The sequence below is a fragment of the Lepus europaeus genome, chromosome 16 (genome assembly GCF_033115175.1).
Source record: "Lepus europaeus isolate LE1 chromosome 16, mLepTim1.pri, whole genome shotgun sequence".
NCBI lineage: Eukaryota > Metazoa > Chordata > Mammalia > Lagomorpha > Leporidae > Lepus > Lepus europaeus.
The window spans coordinates 79,650,142-79,667,546 of record NC_084842.1 but is presented as its reverse complement, the minus strand read 5'-3'; the positions used below and the strand labels follow the sequence as shown (position 1 = coordinate 79,667,546).

Sequence of the window (17,405 nt, the reverse complement as noted above, 5' to 3'; positions counted from 1 at the left end):
GGAGAAAAATACCCGTAAAAAGAACTAAAGTCTATTGAGTTTGCAATGAGCCATGCGGTGCCGTGCAGGGAAGGGAACCACCTCTACCGAACACACCTCTCAGAGGCTGGCAATTTTCTCATGCCCCCGTTAGCCGTATGATGTTCCTGGGATGCTGCTACATATTGGTCCCATTCTACCAATGTGAAAACCGAGATCAGCCAGACGCTGGGTAGGTTTTAACCTGTGCTGTCCCCATTCTCTCCTCTCACTTCCTTCACTGCCACAGCCCTGTAGGGTCCTCGGGCCATGCTGGCTGAGACTAGGGAATTTTCCAGAACACACAGCACATCCCATTGGTCTCCCACACAGGGTCTGATTCTGTTCAGGCAGGAAGAAAACATGGAACTGGAGACCCAGGGGACCCACACTCCGAAACAGCAGCTCCAAGTTTCAAAGCCTACGTGGTGGCCACTGGGCAAGTGACAGAACCTTAGCTTATGGTAATTCTGCATTTTTAAAAAATATTTACTTTATTTATTTGAAAGACAGATTTACAGAGAGAGGTAGAGACAGAGAGAGAGGTCTTCCATCCAATGGTTCCCTCCCCAAATGGCCACAACAGCCAGAACTGAGCTGATCTGAAACCAGGAGCCAGGAGCTTCTTCTGGGTCTCCCACATGCATGCAGGGGCCCAAGGACTTGGGCCATCTCCTACTGCTTTCCCAGGCTATAGCAGAGAGCTGGATGTGAAGTGGAGTGACCGGGACTTGAACCGGCACCCATATGAGATGCTGGCACTACACGTTGGGGCCTTAACCCGCTGCGCCACAGCTCCGGCCCCCACTGGATGTGAAGTGGAGTGACCAGGACTTGAATCGGCACCCATATGAGATGCTGGCACTACACGTTGGGGCCTTAACCCGCTGCGCCACAGCTCCGGCCCCCACTGGATGGGAAGTGGAGTGACCAGGACTTGAATCGGCACCCATGAGATGCTGGCACTACACGTTGGGGCCTTAACCTGCTGCGCCACAGCTCCGGCCCCCACATATTTTTTTTTTTAAATCCGTCCTTTGCTTTAGACACATGAGGCTAAAAATAGCTCAGTCAGCCAGCAAGTGTGTGTAATGTTTCCTTTGTGCATCTCCCATCCACTGATTTCTCCTCTCTGCATACAAATATGCTCCAAGACAGACGCCAGCCTGCTCCCCTGAAAGGGACCAGAGCACTTGTGTACCAAGGCAGATCAAACCCTTTCACTCTCCAGGCAAAAAAGAAACTACCTTGCTTAGTTCTCTGTCTGGAAGTTAAAATTGACTGAAGCTTCCATGTTGGCCAAAAGGCTTGGGGGCCTTACCTCACTAAATCCCCTATGAAATGGTCCTACTGTAGTCCATTTTCCAGACAAGGAAGTCAAGTCAAGTCACTGAGCAGTTACACAATCACACCAGGGAAGCTCACACTGACCGTGCCACAGTCCAGTGCCTTGTCTCAAGAGTTAACATCCTCAATTTAGTGTAACCAAGCCTGAGACCGGCCCCCACTTCCTATCCTGATTTGTCTCCTACCACCTTAACCGGCCCCACCCTATGTGTACATATACACAGAAACACATACTCGCCCACAGCACGACCTCGGCTCCAGCCACACCCAAAACTTGCCCTTCCTCTTAGGTAACCTCAATTTTCAAGACCAAATTTCCTTGTGTTTGCAGGACCTTTGATCTCAGACACCCTTCCCACCATCCTTCCTCAGTTGGCAAATTCCCACTCATCCCTCAAGACCTTCCTTCTTGGAGGTGCTGTGGAGTTAGCAGGTTAAGCCGCCAGCTGCAGTGCCAGCATCCCATATGGGTACGGGTTTGAGTCCTGGCTGCTCCACTTTGTATCCAGCTCTCTGCTAATGCACCTGAGAAAGCAGTAGAGGATGGCCCAAGTGCTTGGGCCCCTGTAGGAATGTGGGAGACCTGGATGAAGCTTCTGGCTCCTGGCTCCTGGCTTCAGCCCAGCCCAGCCCAGCCTTGGTTGCTGCAACCATCTGGGGAGTGAACCAGCAGATGGAAGATCTCTCTTTGTGTCTCTCCAACTTGTCTGTAACTCTTTCAAGTAAATAAATAAATATTAAAAAAATTTTTTTTGCCTTCTCTTTAAGTCTTATTGAGTCTTCACTAAGCTCTTCTAAGACAGAGATGTTGGCCTTTGTCTCTAGACCAGCAACATCATATAGACTAGATGTTCAGGGTCCATTCAATAAATAAGCCACAATAATAAATGCTAATACTTGCTGGATGCAGGCACTATGCTAGCACTTAATAAGAATTCTCTCACAGTCTCCCTAAAAATCCAGAGTCAAAGAGTCCACCATCACCCCCTTCACCCCATGAAAGCAGGCCAGGCACGGAGGGAAAAATTAAGTCACCCAGGATCCCACAAACACAAGAAAGAGACTTGCATGACCCCAGAAGTTAAGCACTTAGCACTAATGCCCTGGCAGAGGACATATTCTTATTGCACATCATTTTGTTGTAATAGACGCGTCTATGTATGAAATTTACTTATAGAATGCATATTACCAAAAGATACACAGGAGTAACTTAGAAATGAATTAAAAAATGGTGGCCAGTGAAATGGATCTTAAAAAAAAAAAACAAAAAACAGATGTTGGACACAAGAATATCCATTGTCATCAAGGATAGGAGTCTGAGCCATATAGTATCTGACCCAAATCCAGTGAGGAAAACAAGATAACACTGAAGACAACAAATGACACAGCACACTTTCTTTTAAATCAAAAAACACAGGCAAACAGGGAAAGTGCCCATGTGCTGGTTCACACATCAAGTGCATGCAATGACCATGCTGGGCAGGGCCAGAGCCAAGAGCGGGGGACCTAGTCAGGTCTTCCATATGGGTGGCAGGGACCCCAACTACTTGAGCAAACATCTGCTGCCTCCTGGGGTCTACACCAGCAAGAAAATGTAGCCAGGAGCCAGAGCCGGAGCTGGGGGGTCAAACCCAAGCCCTTGAACGCAGGGTGTGGACATCCTGACTGCTGTCTTCATCACCTGACCAAACGCTGTCCCACAGTAGTTTTTGAAATATTCCTTTTCTCCTTGAATCAGAGAGATGTCCTTCAAGTAGTACCATCAATTAACTGGCTACATCCTGACCCACTGGTTCTAGAGCAACACTAACTCTCAACGTTCATTCAAGCTCCCCCTTCCCGGTATGCACTGTGCAAAGATCTTTTGATTTATGGACCCTGTACAAGGTTGCATGCTAGCTGTCTATTGACTCAGAAATAATGCAAAAGAAAAAATGCAGGAAAAAAAAATCTATCCTCAAATAGGGGGGAGAGTGTCTTTCATAAAAGATGACACAGCTCCAGATCCAAGATTTCTGACTAGTACTAAATGCTAATGGTAATCAGAACAGGTCTGGTAGTTAACCCCTTCACACCACCACTCCTCCAGCTTAGTGGGGTTTAAGATAGATGATTAAGAACAATGAACTCTTAGGGTTCAAATCATGATAAAAGAGGCCAAAGAATTTGTCTCTCTGTGTGTATATATAATGCATATACATGGTGTTAATTTTCCAAATATAAACAGATGTATGAATAATTCAGCAACTCAAATTACACTTTAAGCAGAGTTAACTAAATGGTGAAATACTCATAATTTTAGTTAAGAGAGCTGGATTCAAAAGAATGTTCAATATGCTCCTAAGCAAAAGAATGTTTACAGAGATGCACATGCACGTTTAATTTATATACTGAAATGTTAACAGTAATCCCTTCCACAATAAAATTGAATAATTTTTATGTACTGCTTTGCCATTGTGGTATTTTACAAATATTTCACAATGAGCAGCCATACACTTGATGCTCAATATCCATTTAACAAATATGCCATAATAATCATCATTAACATTTAACATTAATCATTAATGTTAGCATTAATAATAGTCATTAGCATTACTACACTAGCACTTTTAAGAATCCTCTCACAGTCTTCAGAACAACCCAGAGACACAGATTGTACCATCACCCCTGCTACCCACCATGGCAGCTCTGGCACAGAGAGAAAAAGAACTTACCCAGGGCCACAACCACATGATTTACGTGACTCTCAGACTATGTTCTGAAATTTTAAAAAGTAGGTCTTTAAACGCATGTGCAACTTTATTTTACATAAACTGTCAAAGAATATCACAAAAGCAAAGACAGTAAGCAGCAGTGATGGGTCTTCTCAATGTTAATGGTGTGGTGCTGGGGTAGGTGCTGCCCACATCCTATCAGACTATTGATCTGAGTGCTGGTAACTCCGCTTCCAATCCAGCTTCCTGCCACTACATCTGGGAGGCAGCGGATGACGGCTCAAATATTCGGGTCCCTGCCACCTATATGGGAGACTCAGATGGAGTTTCAAGATCCTGGCTTTGGTCTGACCCAGCTCTAACTGTTGAGGGGATCTGGGGAGTAAACAAAAATCTGTCACCCTGCCTTTTAAATAAATAAATCTTTCAAAAAAAAAAAAAAACTACCTACAGCAATTTAAAAAGGAGCACAGAAATGTTAAATATAGGAACTGTTAACAATAAGAGATGGGTTTAAAAAATCATAATGCTGAATATCAATAACATTTCTTCAAAACGATCGGAAAACTGAAAAGGGAGAAAGGGACTTCAGAATATAAACACTTGTAGGGTTGAAGTATAAAATTAGTGGTTGGTTCAGGGTGTTTCGATTCGATCAGTTTGTGTATTACATTATGACAGGTGAGTGCCTTGACTTAGAAAACCTGAAATCATTTCTGAACTGGCAGCCTCAAGGGTCCAGGTAAGCCCCACCTGGGTCTCGTTTCTGCACTTCCAAAACCAGGAGCTCAGGTTAGATGGCTTCTCACATATGTTCTGGTCTTGAAATTCTGGAAATCATCCAATTTAAGCATGATGGTTGCCATCAAATCAGTTTTTCAAAGTTGGGTAACACATACTCAATTTCGACTTCAAGGAAGAAATTTCATCAAAATTCTGGGTAATCATAGCTAAAATTATAAGGCAATAAAAAGGGTTTCATTTTGTGTGTCCTGACAAATGGTTGGCCTTGTTTATTGGTTCAGCTTTTGCTTGTGTACAGATTTTCAGTATCAAGGTGAAATCCTCAAGAGTCCTAAGAAATGACCTACACTGGGAAGCAAAACTTAACAAGCACTCCTCCCTCAAGTAAATAAATAAATAAATAAATAACCTAGAAACAATTTTGTTTGAGCTACACAATAAATTTCTTCAGAAACGATGATACAAATTTTTATTCATGTCGAACTCTTAAGTAAAAATCACGTGTCCTGGTGGATGAGATGAAGTGTAGGAAGGTGTACCTCATGTAAAGTATTCAGTGTGAAAAATCAAGGAGGCGCCACACTGAACTGGGTGGGATGAAGCTGCAGCATTGCGTCCGTGAACAAAGCAGGGACAGGTAGCATGACTACCTATCACCCTGCTCCCTCTGGCCAGAAAGATACCTACAGTCCCGCTCAGCCCATCAGCTGCTCCACCTGCACGTGCATTTTCACTGTGTTAAGGACTAAGCCACAAGGTGTCACAGTGGATCAATCGCAAGGGCTGTTATCAGTCCAGACACGCAGGTAGTGCTTCAGGCTCCCAACTAGTGCTGACCCAGCTCCCTTGGAGAAACCTGTGATGAGCTGCATATTGAGAAGTGTGTCTCTTTACCAGAAATGGCCATTCAAGGCTGTGGGGCGGGGGCGGCGGTTGTGCTCTCCAGCCTTCTCCTGGGGACCCCATTTAGACTGCCCTACACAAGCACTGGTGAAGAGTAAGTTTTCAAGGTATTTTTGTCTCCACTGAGTTCTTATATGGAGCAATCCCTGAGTCCAGCTTTTAACCAACAGAATGGAGTGCACATGGTCCTGGACACTGACCGACTCTCGATACTAAAGGTGTGCCTGAGGGATGATCATAAACTGGACTTTAGAGGGGACTGTGGCCACTCTGCCACACTATTACACTTCCACAAGATGGTGCGATCGTTACGTCATCACTACTATGCAGTAGCTGAAAGTTCAGAAAGTATTGTCACATATTAGGAGAACACCAGTCCTAGAAGTCCTAGAACCTGTTACTGCAAGTTTTGTTCATGAGATGGAAGTGTGCTGGTGCAGGCCGTGTAAAAAGTAATTTTGGAGCTGCTTTTAGGAAATGCAGTATGGGTTTGCATTATTACACTACTTAATTAGCCGACTGAGGAGAGAATAAGACATCATCATCACCCTACAACTCCCATTATTTATCACCTAGAATATGTCAGGTATTTTACACGCATTAGTCCTTCCCTTCACAATGCAAATTTCAGGCTAAAAACTTAAGGCTCAGAAAAGTTAAGAAACTTTCCTAGAGTGACACAGCATGTACAAGAATAGAGTTTAAATCCAAATTTGCTTTATTGTAACTCATATTGAGTTTCATATTTTTATATTCAAGTCACGCTTTTCACTCCAGAGAGGGGAAAACACTAGTGGAAATACTGTACAAGGTGTACACTTATACAAACTATATAATTAGGGCCGCCCTTCCCTCTCTCTGTTTCTGTCTCTCTTACACACACACACACACACACACCATGCAGTCAGCAAATGCAAAGTTATTACAGAACACACATCATACACTTGTGCTGATATAACTTGCCATATTTTCTGTTGTGCAAACCACTTCAGATAAGCTAATTAATGGCCTTGAAAGGCACTTTCCTAAAATGCAAAGTGCTCCAGGAAATGTAAGGTATTATCATGATTCCTATCATAATTCATGGCTACAGGCCCTGGCAGGTAGATTCAGAGAGAGACAGAGAGAGAGAGAGAGAGAGAGAAGTAGTGGAAATATCAAACGAAGGGGAAACCACCAGGATAAGGCTAAATATTTTTAATCATAAGTCAGGAGAGTCCCAGCAGATTCACGAGACCCAGAGGGCAAAACTCTCAGGTCAACATTTCCTTCACAAAAGAAATTCTCCTTTCTCAGAGCATCTTTTCCCTGCGGGTCTGGCTATGCACTCTCCCAGTGAACATTCACCGGCTGTTAGGCTCAGAGAATCTTCTTCAATTAGAACTGTAGGCAATTGTTGGTACGGCTCATGGTGAACATGGCAGTCTGGATGGTCCTGGAACAACTTAATTTCCTGTCTTCAAGAGAAACACTGTGTGTATCGGCTGTGTGCAGTGGCCACAGGGACACAACCGTGAACCAAACAACCAGGTATCTTCCCTCACGCCACTTCCATGCCATCGAGGACAGGTAAGTACTGAGGAAATACACAGGAAGCAAGAAAGAACCTATTCCCATGCTGCCTGTGAAGAAAAGGAATAAAAGATGGGGGTGAATTCTGACCTCTCTGTGAAGGAGGCATACTGCCTAGGGACAGGCACTCCTTTCCTTCATTGTCTTTAATTTAAGATGTACTTATTTATTTATTTGAAAAGTAGAGTGGCAGAGAAAGAGAGAGGAAAAAGAAATTCTCTCTCTCTCTCTCTCTCTCACACACACACACACACACACATACATAGAGGTGGGATGGGGTGGTGGAGAGACATCTTCTATTCACTGGTTCACTCCTCAAATGGCCACAAAAGCCAGCACTGGGTCAAGCCAAAGCCAAAAGCCAGGGACGCCATCAGGATCTCCCTCTTGGGAGGCAGAGACCCAAGCACTTGAGCCATCATCTGCTGTTTCCCAGTTCCAGGGAGCTGAACGGAGAGCAGAGTAGCCAGAATTCGAACCCACATACGGGATGCAGGAGTCCCAAACAGTATATTAACCCACTGTGCCACAGCACTTGCTCTCCATTGTCCTAACTTTCTTTGAGATTCTTACAAATAAAGGCAAACTATACCAAATTCTAACTCAAATTGGATCTCCGAAGAGTTGTTTGAGTTGTTCTAGAGGAAGCCCTACACCCCTTCTACCACTGAGAACAAAGGCCAGGATGTGAACCACTTAGCAAGTTAATGGATTAGCAAGTTTAGTGGATGCATCACAGAAGATGAGCCTGAACCATCAGTAAGGCACATATCAATAGCGTTAAAGATCTGGGTGCAGATTTGTGGGCTTGTCCAGGTGGGAGAGGACGCTTGAAAAACGTCACCTGGGCCACTTGCGGGAAATGATTATAGCACAGTTCAGAGGCCACCCTAATCCAAAAAAGAGAGCATGAGGGCTTGTAGTGTCGCTAGAACAGAATAAGTTTCTCTTCTTCATAAGGATCCACCACATTTTAATCTTTAATTTTGTCACTGGAAATCTAAAGCATCAAAGTAGGTCGGTGAGTGTTGTCCTGATGAGAGGGCAGGGTGCAGCTCCCAGAACCACCAAGAGGGAGCGAGCAGGTAGAAAGTCATGTTGCTCCAGGAAAGAACCAGGAGTTGGAAGCACTGGCCACTGGGAGTCGCAGTCCCGAGACGTCCACGTCTGGACTCAGTCTTCACTTCTCCGAGCCTCAGGTTCCCTCTCTCTATGAGAACCAGAATGTGGTGCCCTTCTGGCTCTGGGGTGGGTCCTATATGAGAGCCACCCTATCTCAATATCTCATCATCACTGTAACTGGCAGCCCTTCACCATGAAAACAGTGGCATCACAGGTAGCCAAGCGGCTAGGAAGAGAGTAGCATCTCCCAAAAAGAACTTCCACAGGTAGACGGGAAGTGGGATACCTCTTAGGAGTCAAAGTCGGATAGTGAGACGCCAAAATATGGTGAGAGATAATTTCCCTTGTCTATTTCTTGTTCTCGAAGACTCTTTATTGATTACCTGCAATGCAAGTCAATACTATGCCAAATTCTAATTCTAATTTAATGTCCTAGTATTCATATTGGTTACTGTTGTAGAGGGGGCGACACTATCCCCCGTGTGGTAACTTTATACTCATCCCATTACTGATTGAAAACAGTCAAAACCTCATCAGGCACAGAGTGGAAATCTAAAAATGTTTTAAGTAAAAAAATAAATAAAATTTTCTGATGACGATGCATAATATTCTCCAACTCCCATGCCTCGTGCACTAAAGTGAGCAAGTATTAAGCATTCTTCAACAGGGAATGCGATTTGCATTATTTTCTTTTCAATAACCAGGGTATGTTTTTCATTTCTGGCTCCATCCCTTGAAATTTCACTTGATTCCTTTTGAAATTAGGTCAGGCATTTGAGACGCAACTACCAGAAGCATGTTAGGTGGATGGGGTAAGCTGCCAAGCCAGCTGCAAAACCAACCTACCTTAGGACAAAATAAACACATCCACACTTAAAGTACCTGGAGGTGAAAACAGAGTCCTAGCTAATAATTCTTATTTCAAAAGAGCTGTTATAGCAGAGTAGTTTGCACAATCTCTGGAAGTATTTATCTTCTTTGTTTCTAGTTATCTCATGAAAAGGAGTTGTTGGTAGTACCTATCTATCACACAAGGTGATCATGAGGGTTAGTGAGCTGACAGAGAGAAAGCACCTAGTCCTGTGCAGGACAAACAGTAAACACTCACAGATGATAGCTGTTATTATCACAGCTACCTTTCAGAAAGGTGAGTTCCTTCACTCCACACTTGCCCCCCTAATCACCTGTGTGCTGACCCACGGGGCACCTCATTGTCAGCGCTGGTTTGAATGCTTCCTTTCATGACAAAATCAGAACCACTGCAGGACAGAGAAAACACCATCATCATCTCTGTATCCCCAGACTCTGGACTGCCATTGCCTGAAGTATGGAAATTCTAGAACAATGACTAAATTTTTTTTTGTCTTAAGGATTAACAGTTGCCCGTATTCAGAAGCATGCTGCCAGAATTTAAATTGAAAGAAAAGAAAAATCCAAGCTCAATTAGATAAAAAAGGAAACAAAAGAAAGACAAAGTCATGGTCAGCAAGAGACAAAGCTATATGTGGCATTATATTGACATCAGTGCAGCGTTTTTTCAAGGCTATGTTTTCTGATACTTCCGAAAGAGCAATTATATTGTGAGATCCACCACTCACATCTAAATAAGTTTATGAAGCTTGTTCTTGACCACTTATAAAGTTGGGTATTTGTGGTTGTTTGTTTTGTGTTTTGTTTGCTTTTTCAGAAAGAGGGTCCTCTGTGTTCCCCATGAAAAATGAGTTAATGTGGACAATTGTAAGAAAAGGAGATTTATGGTCCTGTTCTCCATATCATTTAAATTAATTTCTTTCTGAGACCCAAACAAAAAGCTAAATGCTTAAAAAATGCATAGTGTTTAAGTCCTATATCGTAATTTGCACACTAAAAAGAGAGAAATTTAAATGTGCATTGATTTTAGGTGCTGATAAGAATCTGTGTTGCATGTGAGTTGAAAGATTTTTTTTTTCTTCTTGGCCTCCTACAAATAGTTAGTTTGCAACAATTTTTAATTAAAAACAGTTCCCATAGTAAGAAAATGGGAAAAACAAAAAAAGACTTCAGGAAAATAAAATCACTACAAGAGTCCTGCAATTTGTTTTCTGAGGCCATGAAGGGAGCCTGAAAAATAAGAGTTTGGAAGTTCTCATTTTTAAAACTGCACTTTTGGTTTCATTTAACATTTTCAAAATAGCTTCCCTTACCACCGCCCAAGCCCCTCCCCCAACCCCTTACCAACCCCCTTCAAAAAACTTGGAAAGTTCTGTTTTTAACACTGAAAATCATTCCTATACCTCTCAGAGGAACATAACATTTTTCTTTCTACATTTTAGAGTGGGAGGGCAACTCCAAGTTATCACAAAGCAGTTTTTCTTTTTTTTTTCCATTTATCCAAAATAACCTAATCTCATTTTAACTAGATTCCATCTGAACATCAATGATACTAAGCTATTCCATGAATAAACATGATGTTACAACGGGAAACCCTGTGACTGAAGTATATAAAAATGTAGCTGAAAGAAAAGAGAATCCCCCTCCCCCGTCCCCAGTCCCCAGGGAGTTGCAGTTATACTGAGGAGGGGTGAAAAACAGCTGATTTAAATTTCAAGGTCTTCAAACATTTTTAACATTCATATTAAACCCTGTGAAACTAAACACTGTAATTCTCATAAAATCCTGTGCGAACAGTTTCCCATTGTAATCAGTTTTCTCTTTCTGGAATGGGATGTTTAATATTGATAAAAGGAAAAAAAATTCTCTAAAAAGAAGAAATACCTAAGGAAGCTCATTCTTTCATGGTGTTTATGGTAGGGTACTAAAATTATCACATGATGCAACGTGAAAAAAAGGGTTTCAAAATCTGCATCTGAATGGAGACATTTTTGGTCATTTGAATGAGGAAATAAGATCTGGAAAAGTTACCTAGGCTAACAAAGAGTTTCATAACTGTTCTTGACAAACTTTCTGAAATTCTATAATAATCCAATACAGCTAATCCCCTTCACTTAGTGTTCACTATGATGTCACTCATACGTTTTACCCATTTTCACTGAATAGTACAGACTTTAGGAAACTATACTGTTTTTGTTTTGATTGAAGCTTTTCACAAAACAAATTCGAGGTCTAGGATGGATTTTTATATCCCGTCTGCCTGTACCTTGTGTGCAGTGCTGAACTGAAGGATTGTCCAGTGGTACGTGGATTCTTCCAAAATAAACTTGCCACAAGAAACCATTCAAATACAGGAGTTTTGGAAAGACATGGGGTCAACTAATGGTGGCACACACACAACAGAAAATTAACCCTTTCCCCACCTGCTTGGGAACTACAAAGGCAACAACAGTGAGACCCAGCTCAAAAAGTTCCTCTTAATTTCATTTTAAAAGGAGGTGGGGGACACCTACACTTTTCTTTATGAAATTCCACTATGATTTTGATGTTGCCAAAAAAATTGTATTTCCTAGAACAGCCAGCAGCATCTTAAACACATTTTTGTTGTTTTATTTACTTTTTACTGTGTCCATTTTCTTTTCAAAAGAGGCCAGGAGTCATAGGGTGTTTTACACACTTGCTTCCCTGTGGCCCAGAGAGGAGGAATCTGGTAGTCTCAGGATAACATAAAGGCAGGAGATGAGCAATGAGCACTGTAAGGAGAGTCCTGTAGGAAGCAGATGCCAAACCAACTTCAGCTCAAAAATGATACCAGACCCCAAATACATCCAAATTGTGTTTCTCGGGGAAGGTACTGATTTCACCTGTCATGGGTCTCAAATTCTCTCCCCTCTTTTACCTACAGATTCATTGATTGGCTATTCAACAAATGCTGACTGAGTATCTGCTTTGTGCAGTGCCTTCTGCAGGACTGACAGGGTCCACACCTTCAACTTTGCTTCACGACTCCCCAGTTATTTCAGTTCCACCTGTGAAGTTGGACCACAAATAATGCCTGCACTCTCTATTTCATACTTTCTCATACCAAAGAAAATGAATCAAAATGTTCAAATTAAAGGGAATTGCAGTTAATGGGCAGACGAGGAACCAAGATCCACCATAAACTAGTTAGGAAGTGACAGAAAATAGCTAGAAACAGGATTAAGTCCAGTTCAATGCTCTTTAAACCAAAACTGGCTTGTGAGGACTGCCATTTGATTTCATTGGAAGAAATGTGTCCTTATCCACGAGGGAATGCCCTGGGGATCAGCCAGAGAAAGGAAGAGGAAACATTAGGGTTCTTCACTGATTTCTTTCCATAAAAAGGAGGTTTCTAGGAAATTTCGACAAACTTGATTACAGTTTCTTCACTACAAACTGATCTGCTAATGCTTCTTTCTAGCTAAGTCTATGCTCCAAAAGAATAGAGAATTGAGAATGCTATCTTAATGGGGTGACAAGTTATGGTATCAGGAGTTCCTACAATAATATCATGTACTATAGGAGTAGTAGAACACAGGAGTAGGAGCAGTAGAATATGGGGTAGGGGTGTTGAGAGAGGGAGAGAGAGAGAGAGAGAAACTGTCTCTTGTCCCAATGGTTGGATGCATTGGTTAGATTCTAAAGTAAACACTCAACAATCTATTTCATTTTGTGGGTGAATAAACTGGTAACTCTTGCTGGGAATCATTGTTTTAGTCCAACCAATCTCTCCCAAGGTTCAGAGGAACTTTATTATAAATAACCACTATTGGTAAAGGCATAGTGTAACTTCTTCATGAAGTTATGTTTCCTAAATACACACCATGATCAAAATTTAATATTTAATGTTAATATTGAAATATCTTGGCGCAATTACTTGATCCTCACATTTCTTCCAATAAAATTCAAACACATTTATGGCATTGGGTTCATGACATCCTTTATTGCTTAGCAAAGAAGAAGGAGATGGCAAGGCAATGATTTGGATAATCATAAGAAAGAACTACTAAGATAGGAAAATATGCTGGGGCTGACTCTAGAACCCACGAGAAAATAATTCACAGTGCTCTACTGATAAGGGCAGAGATTTGTTAGGAACCATTAATATTTGCTAGAGCGACTCTCTCTGTTTTTCAGTCTTGAAACAGTTTATTTTTTACTCAGTGTAAAATCTTTCAAAGTAATACCCTATAATCCAAAAGTTAGGACTCCCCGAGTTCAGCTCTCACAAAAACAGTGTCATTTTTTAAAAACATGATCCTACTGGGGCGTTTTTCACGTCTCTTATCTCAAATATGAAACAAATGTGGGGCTTATTGCATTCTGCAGGTTTTTGTGAGGGCCGGTCTCCCAGCTCAGAGTTGCCCCGTGACAGGAAAAGAACACAAGGCATACAGATTTCAGGGGACAGCAGCGTGCCCCATCAGCTATTGGGTGCGTGGAGGGGGGAGAAATCCCTCTGGCAACTTCGTACAAACTTTCTGAAATGTGAAGTGATACAGGTTATTTTCAAATTCTGTGGCTGTTAAAGAATCGAGACACATCGGCCTCTGGTCTCTTTTTAAAAACTAATCCTACTTTAAAAGGATTTTTCTTCAAAAGTATAGTGCAATTAATGTGTGCCCAAACTAGAAGTATTGTTTTATCCTAAGTCTGAAAGCAGTCTACCAAGAGTTTAGAACATAAGAGCTCAGCACAGTTGCAAAGATCTGAATGGAGTAGAGGAACTATAACACACACACACACACACACACACGAGGTAACATGCACACACCACTGGCTGCTAGCAGCTCAGCTCCCTAAGCAAGCAGAGTTTACCTCCTAGGCAAGTGGCTTCTAGAGAGAACCATAGTGCCTGCCATGACATTGACCATCCAGGGAGAATCAACGTATAGAGAAACTAGCAGTGATGAAGACAGCCCAGCTTTTAGGAAAACACCAGCCCTGGTCCAGCAGTTGGCCAATGAGAAAGCAGGTCGCATCTTGTTAGCTGTATTAAACCCAACACACGTCATGAATTCTCCATGGCTCCGTTGACAATTCAAGCAAGAGTGTTTCATTTTATAATACAAACTTAATAGAGTCCCTTCCCCGAGTTGGGAGTTCACCTGCAATCTGAAAGTTCACCACAGCTCTCTCTGAAAGCCCTTCGGCAGGACCCCGCTGGGTGCTTGTGCTCTGCAGAGCAGTCAATTCCCAGCGACTTCTACTTCCCCAAGAGACTTGGGTGCACCTACAACAAACTCCTTCTGAAAACACTTCAACACAAAGCCCAGCATATAGGCAAAGGGACAAACCGGCAGCACAAACCTGCCCATCAAGTAGCACAGAGAGTAAGTCAAGTGACATTAAATATTTAAATTGCAGGAGGCCAGCCTGGAGTTTTGCATGGAGAAAGTTCTGAAAGTTCTGTGCTCTCCCAGAGTTGCTGGCTGCCTCAGAGGCTGAGCCTCCCCCTCTCTCAGGCAGGCGATTACAAATATGCAAAAAACTGGAGCTGACTTGAATGCGCAGGCAGCTCCTGTCCTAAGGTAGAGTCTTCAGGAGGTACTGCCATCTCCACAGGAAAGTCTAGCAAGCCCTCGCCCCAAGCACCTGGTTTCTGCCTCTACCACGGAAATATACAAACATGCGTCCCTCCAGGGCTAGTTCTGAAAAGTATGCAGGGTCACTGTTTCGCCTCCCCCCACCCCCCATGCCTCAGTGTTGAAGTTGGAAAAGCAAATGCATGTCAAAGCAGACTTCCTCTGGGATTTGTAAAGAGAGAGAGAGAGAGAGAGAGAGAGAGAGAGAGAGAGAGAGATATTATCTCATGTACATATGTATATTTCGCCAAAGCAAATGATCACAAAATCCCTTGGAACTGTATCTCAAGAAACCCGACCGGGACCGGCTGAGAGGCTGCAAAGAGCCGGTTCCGGGTGAGTAGCATTTCTGGAGACCCGGCATGGGAATCAAGTGCTGGGTTGTGTCTCTCAAGATTCCGGCAGAAACTGTCCCCTGCTCCAAGAGTTGCTGTGCCTGGAAACCCGGCGTTCAAACTAGTGGGTTCACTGCCGCACTCATTTCGGCGTACGAGGTAGTGTCTGGTGGGACACTTCCCATAGCTTCCCGGCCCCCCCAGAACCCCTCGAAAAAGCCCGTGCACAGTTTAACAAAAACACACAAACACATCCCCGAGGCTGAAGTACTTACCTCTGTTCGAGACTGCAGTCTCTTGTTCATCTCATAGATTCGGTACTCTGGCTGCACCATGTAGGGTGTATGTCGCCTATAAAATGGGCCGAAAGGAGAAGAATAGAAGGGGTCATGTGGCGTGCTGGACATCTTGCCTGTGTGTCGGAAATCAAGCTCAACAGAGTGTCAGAAACGTCCATGCAGGGCACATGGGCTCTGTGTTCCTCACGGTACAAAGTAGGCGCACGCACACACGCTCCCACACACACACGCACACACACACAGAGCAGGCAGGCAGGCAGGCAGAACACACTGGCTGGGAACTGCTGGGGGAGCCTCTCTAGCTGGAGAGGAGCGGGAGAGCGGGCGGAGGGAGGGCGGCAGGGAGGGAGGGGAGAGCGCAGGAGCTCCAGAGAGGGAGGGAGGGAGGGAGGCTGGTAAGGAGGAAGGGAGGGAAGGGGAGAGAGAGAGAGAGAGGGAGAGAGGCTGGATAGCTTTAGGCACCACTGCCTGTTTTTAAAGAAGCAGTTTGTGGGGAGGTCACTTCCTGTCCACACTGTGGACTAGTTCAAAAATATAATTCTCCTCCCAGGCTGACAAGAGGTCTAAGGTTTGGTTTGAATTTTTTTTCCTCCAGCCAGGACCCTTTACAACCTGGTTGCTGAGCTTGTTAGCATAGAGGTGGTTCCCCCACACCCCCCACCCCTGCGGTCTGAGGCGCTCACCCCTGACAGCCGCCCCGGTGTCGTGTGTCAGAAATGTGATTACTAGGAAACCCAGAAACGTGGGCCGTGGCTCCCCCGAAGTGCAGCGAGCGGGTCATTCCCTCCCATGCGAAGATTTCTCTGGGCACGAAGCTCCCGGTAGAGTTCTGGCTTTAGTTGCTGCAGTTCCTAGAGCTTGTTGCATTCTTTGCATTTCCAGCCCTCCCCAACCTCCCCTCTTCCCAGCCCCCTCGCTCTCCTCCCAAGACTTCATTCAAACCCTTTAAAGGCCTTTAAGGAGGCTTGGATTCAGGTTACCTGAGTATTTTCAGGTAAAAAACAGTCCTTCGAAGATAAATCCATGGGGCAGTGGTTTGTGTGTTGTTGTTGTTTTTTTTTTTCTAAGAGGGAAAAAAAATACTAAAAGCAGACCTCCCAACAAGATGGGAAAAGCAAAGAAGAAAACTGCCACCAAAATGACCATGGAAAATTCAGTGGAGTAGGAAATTGCAGATAATTGAATGGATCATCCCCAAATAACATGCCCAACTCTGATGGAGACAAGGTCTTTCTTTTCCAACATTGGTCAAATATATAAATCTTTTCCCAACTGAGGTGTATGGTGACTGGAAGAAAATCCAAACAGCCTATGGGAGGGGATAGAATCTCTATGGAGAATTAAGGGATCGGAAAGATAATCGAGTTCGGCTGGAATCAGTGATAACCAGCCAGATGACACTTGAACTTGAAAAGCCCAGGCACAATTGAAATGTGTTGCGCCAACACTGAGTTGGGTCACTGGTATTACAGGACCACCAAAAAGCATGAGGAACGCAAGACCTGCATGCAAATGCATGCAAATGAGACATTTCTTCCTTTTTAATAAGCAGATTAATTAACTTTCTGCCCCAATCATGGCTTGGGGTATCTCCAAGTCACTGGCCACCAGGGGATAAGTTACTGCTAATTCTGCAATTTACACTTCGCACAGAAATGACTCCCAATTGCCCTCTTGGTCAGTCCTTTTCCACTGTAGGAAGAGTTCGCCCCCAAACTTAGAGCAGCACAGCCCAGCGCAGCGATGTCGCTTGCCAGGATGAGATTAGGGGAGGAATTAGGCTAAGGCTGCTTGGAACTTGTGCTAGGAGACCCCAAGGCAGGCCAGCATGCTTGGTTTCAGGTTTCATTACAAATCCAAAAGCTGGACCAAATT

General features: G+C 43.6%; 1 protein-coding gene across 8 annotated transcripts in view; it reads right to left on the bottom strand.

Moving 5' to 3' along the window:
• LDB2 (LIM domain binding 2) overlaps positions 1-15,895 on the bottom strand; it is a 402,293-nt gene extending 386,398 nt beyond the window's left edge. For all 8 annotated transcript variants that reach the window (XM_062213476.1, XM_062213479.1, XM_062213477.1 and 5 more), the window contains exon 1: positions 15,507-15,895. In XM_062213476.1, coding sequence (XP_062069460.1) covers positions 15,507-15,638 — 132 coding nt within the window. In that variant the 5' untranslated portion in view covers positions 15,639-15,895. The remainder of the gene's footprint in view (positions 1-15,506) is intronic.
• Between the last annotated feature and the right edge of the window lie 1,510 nt (positions 15,896-17,405).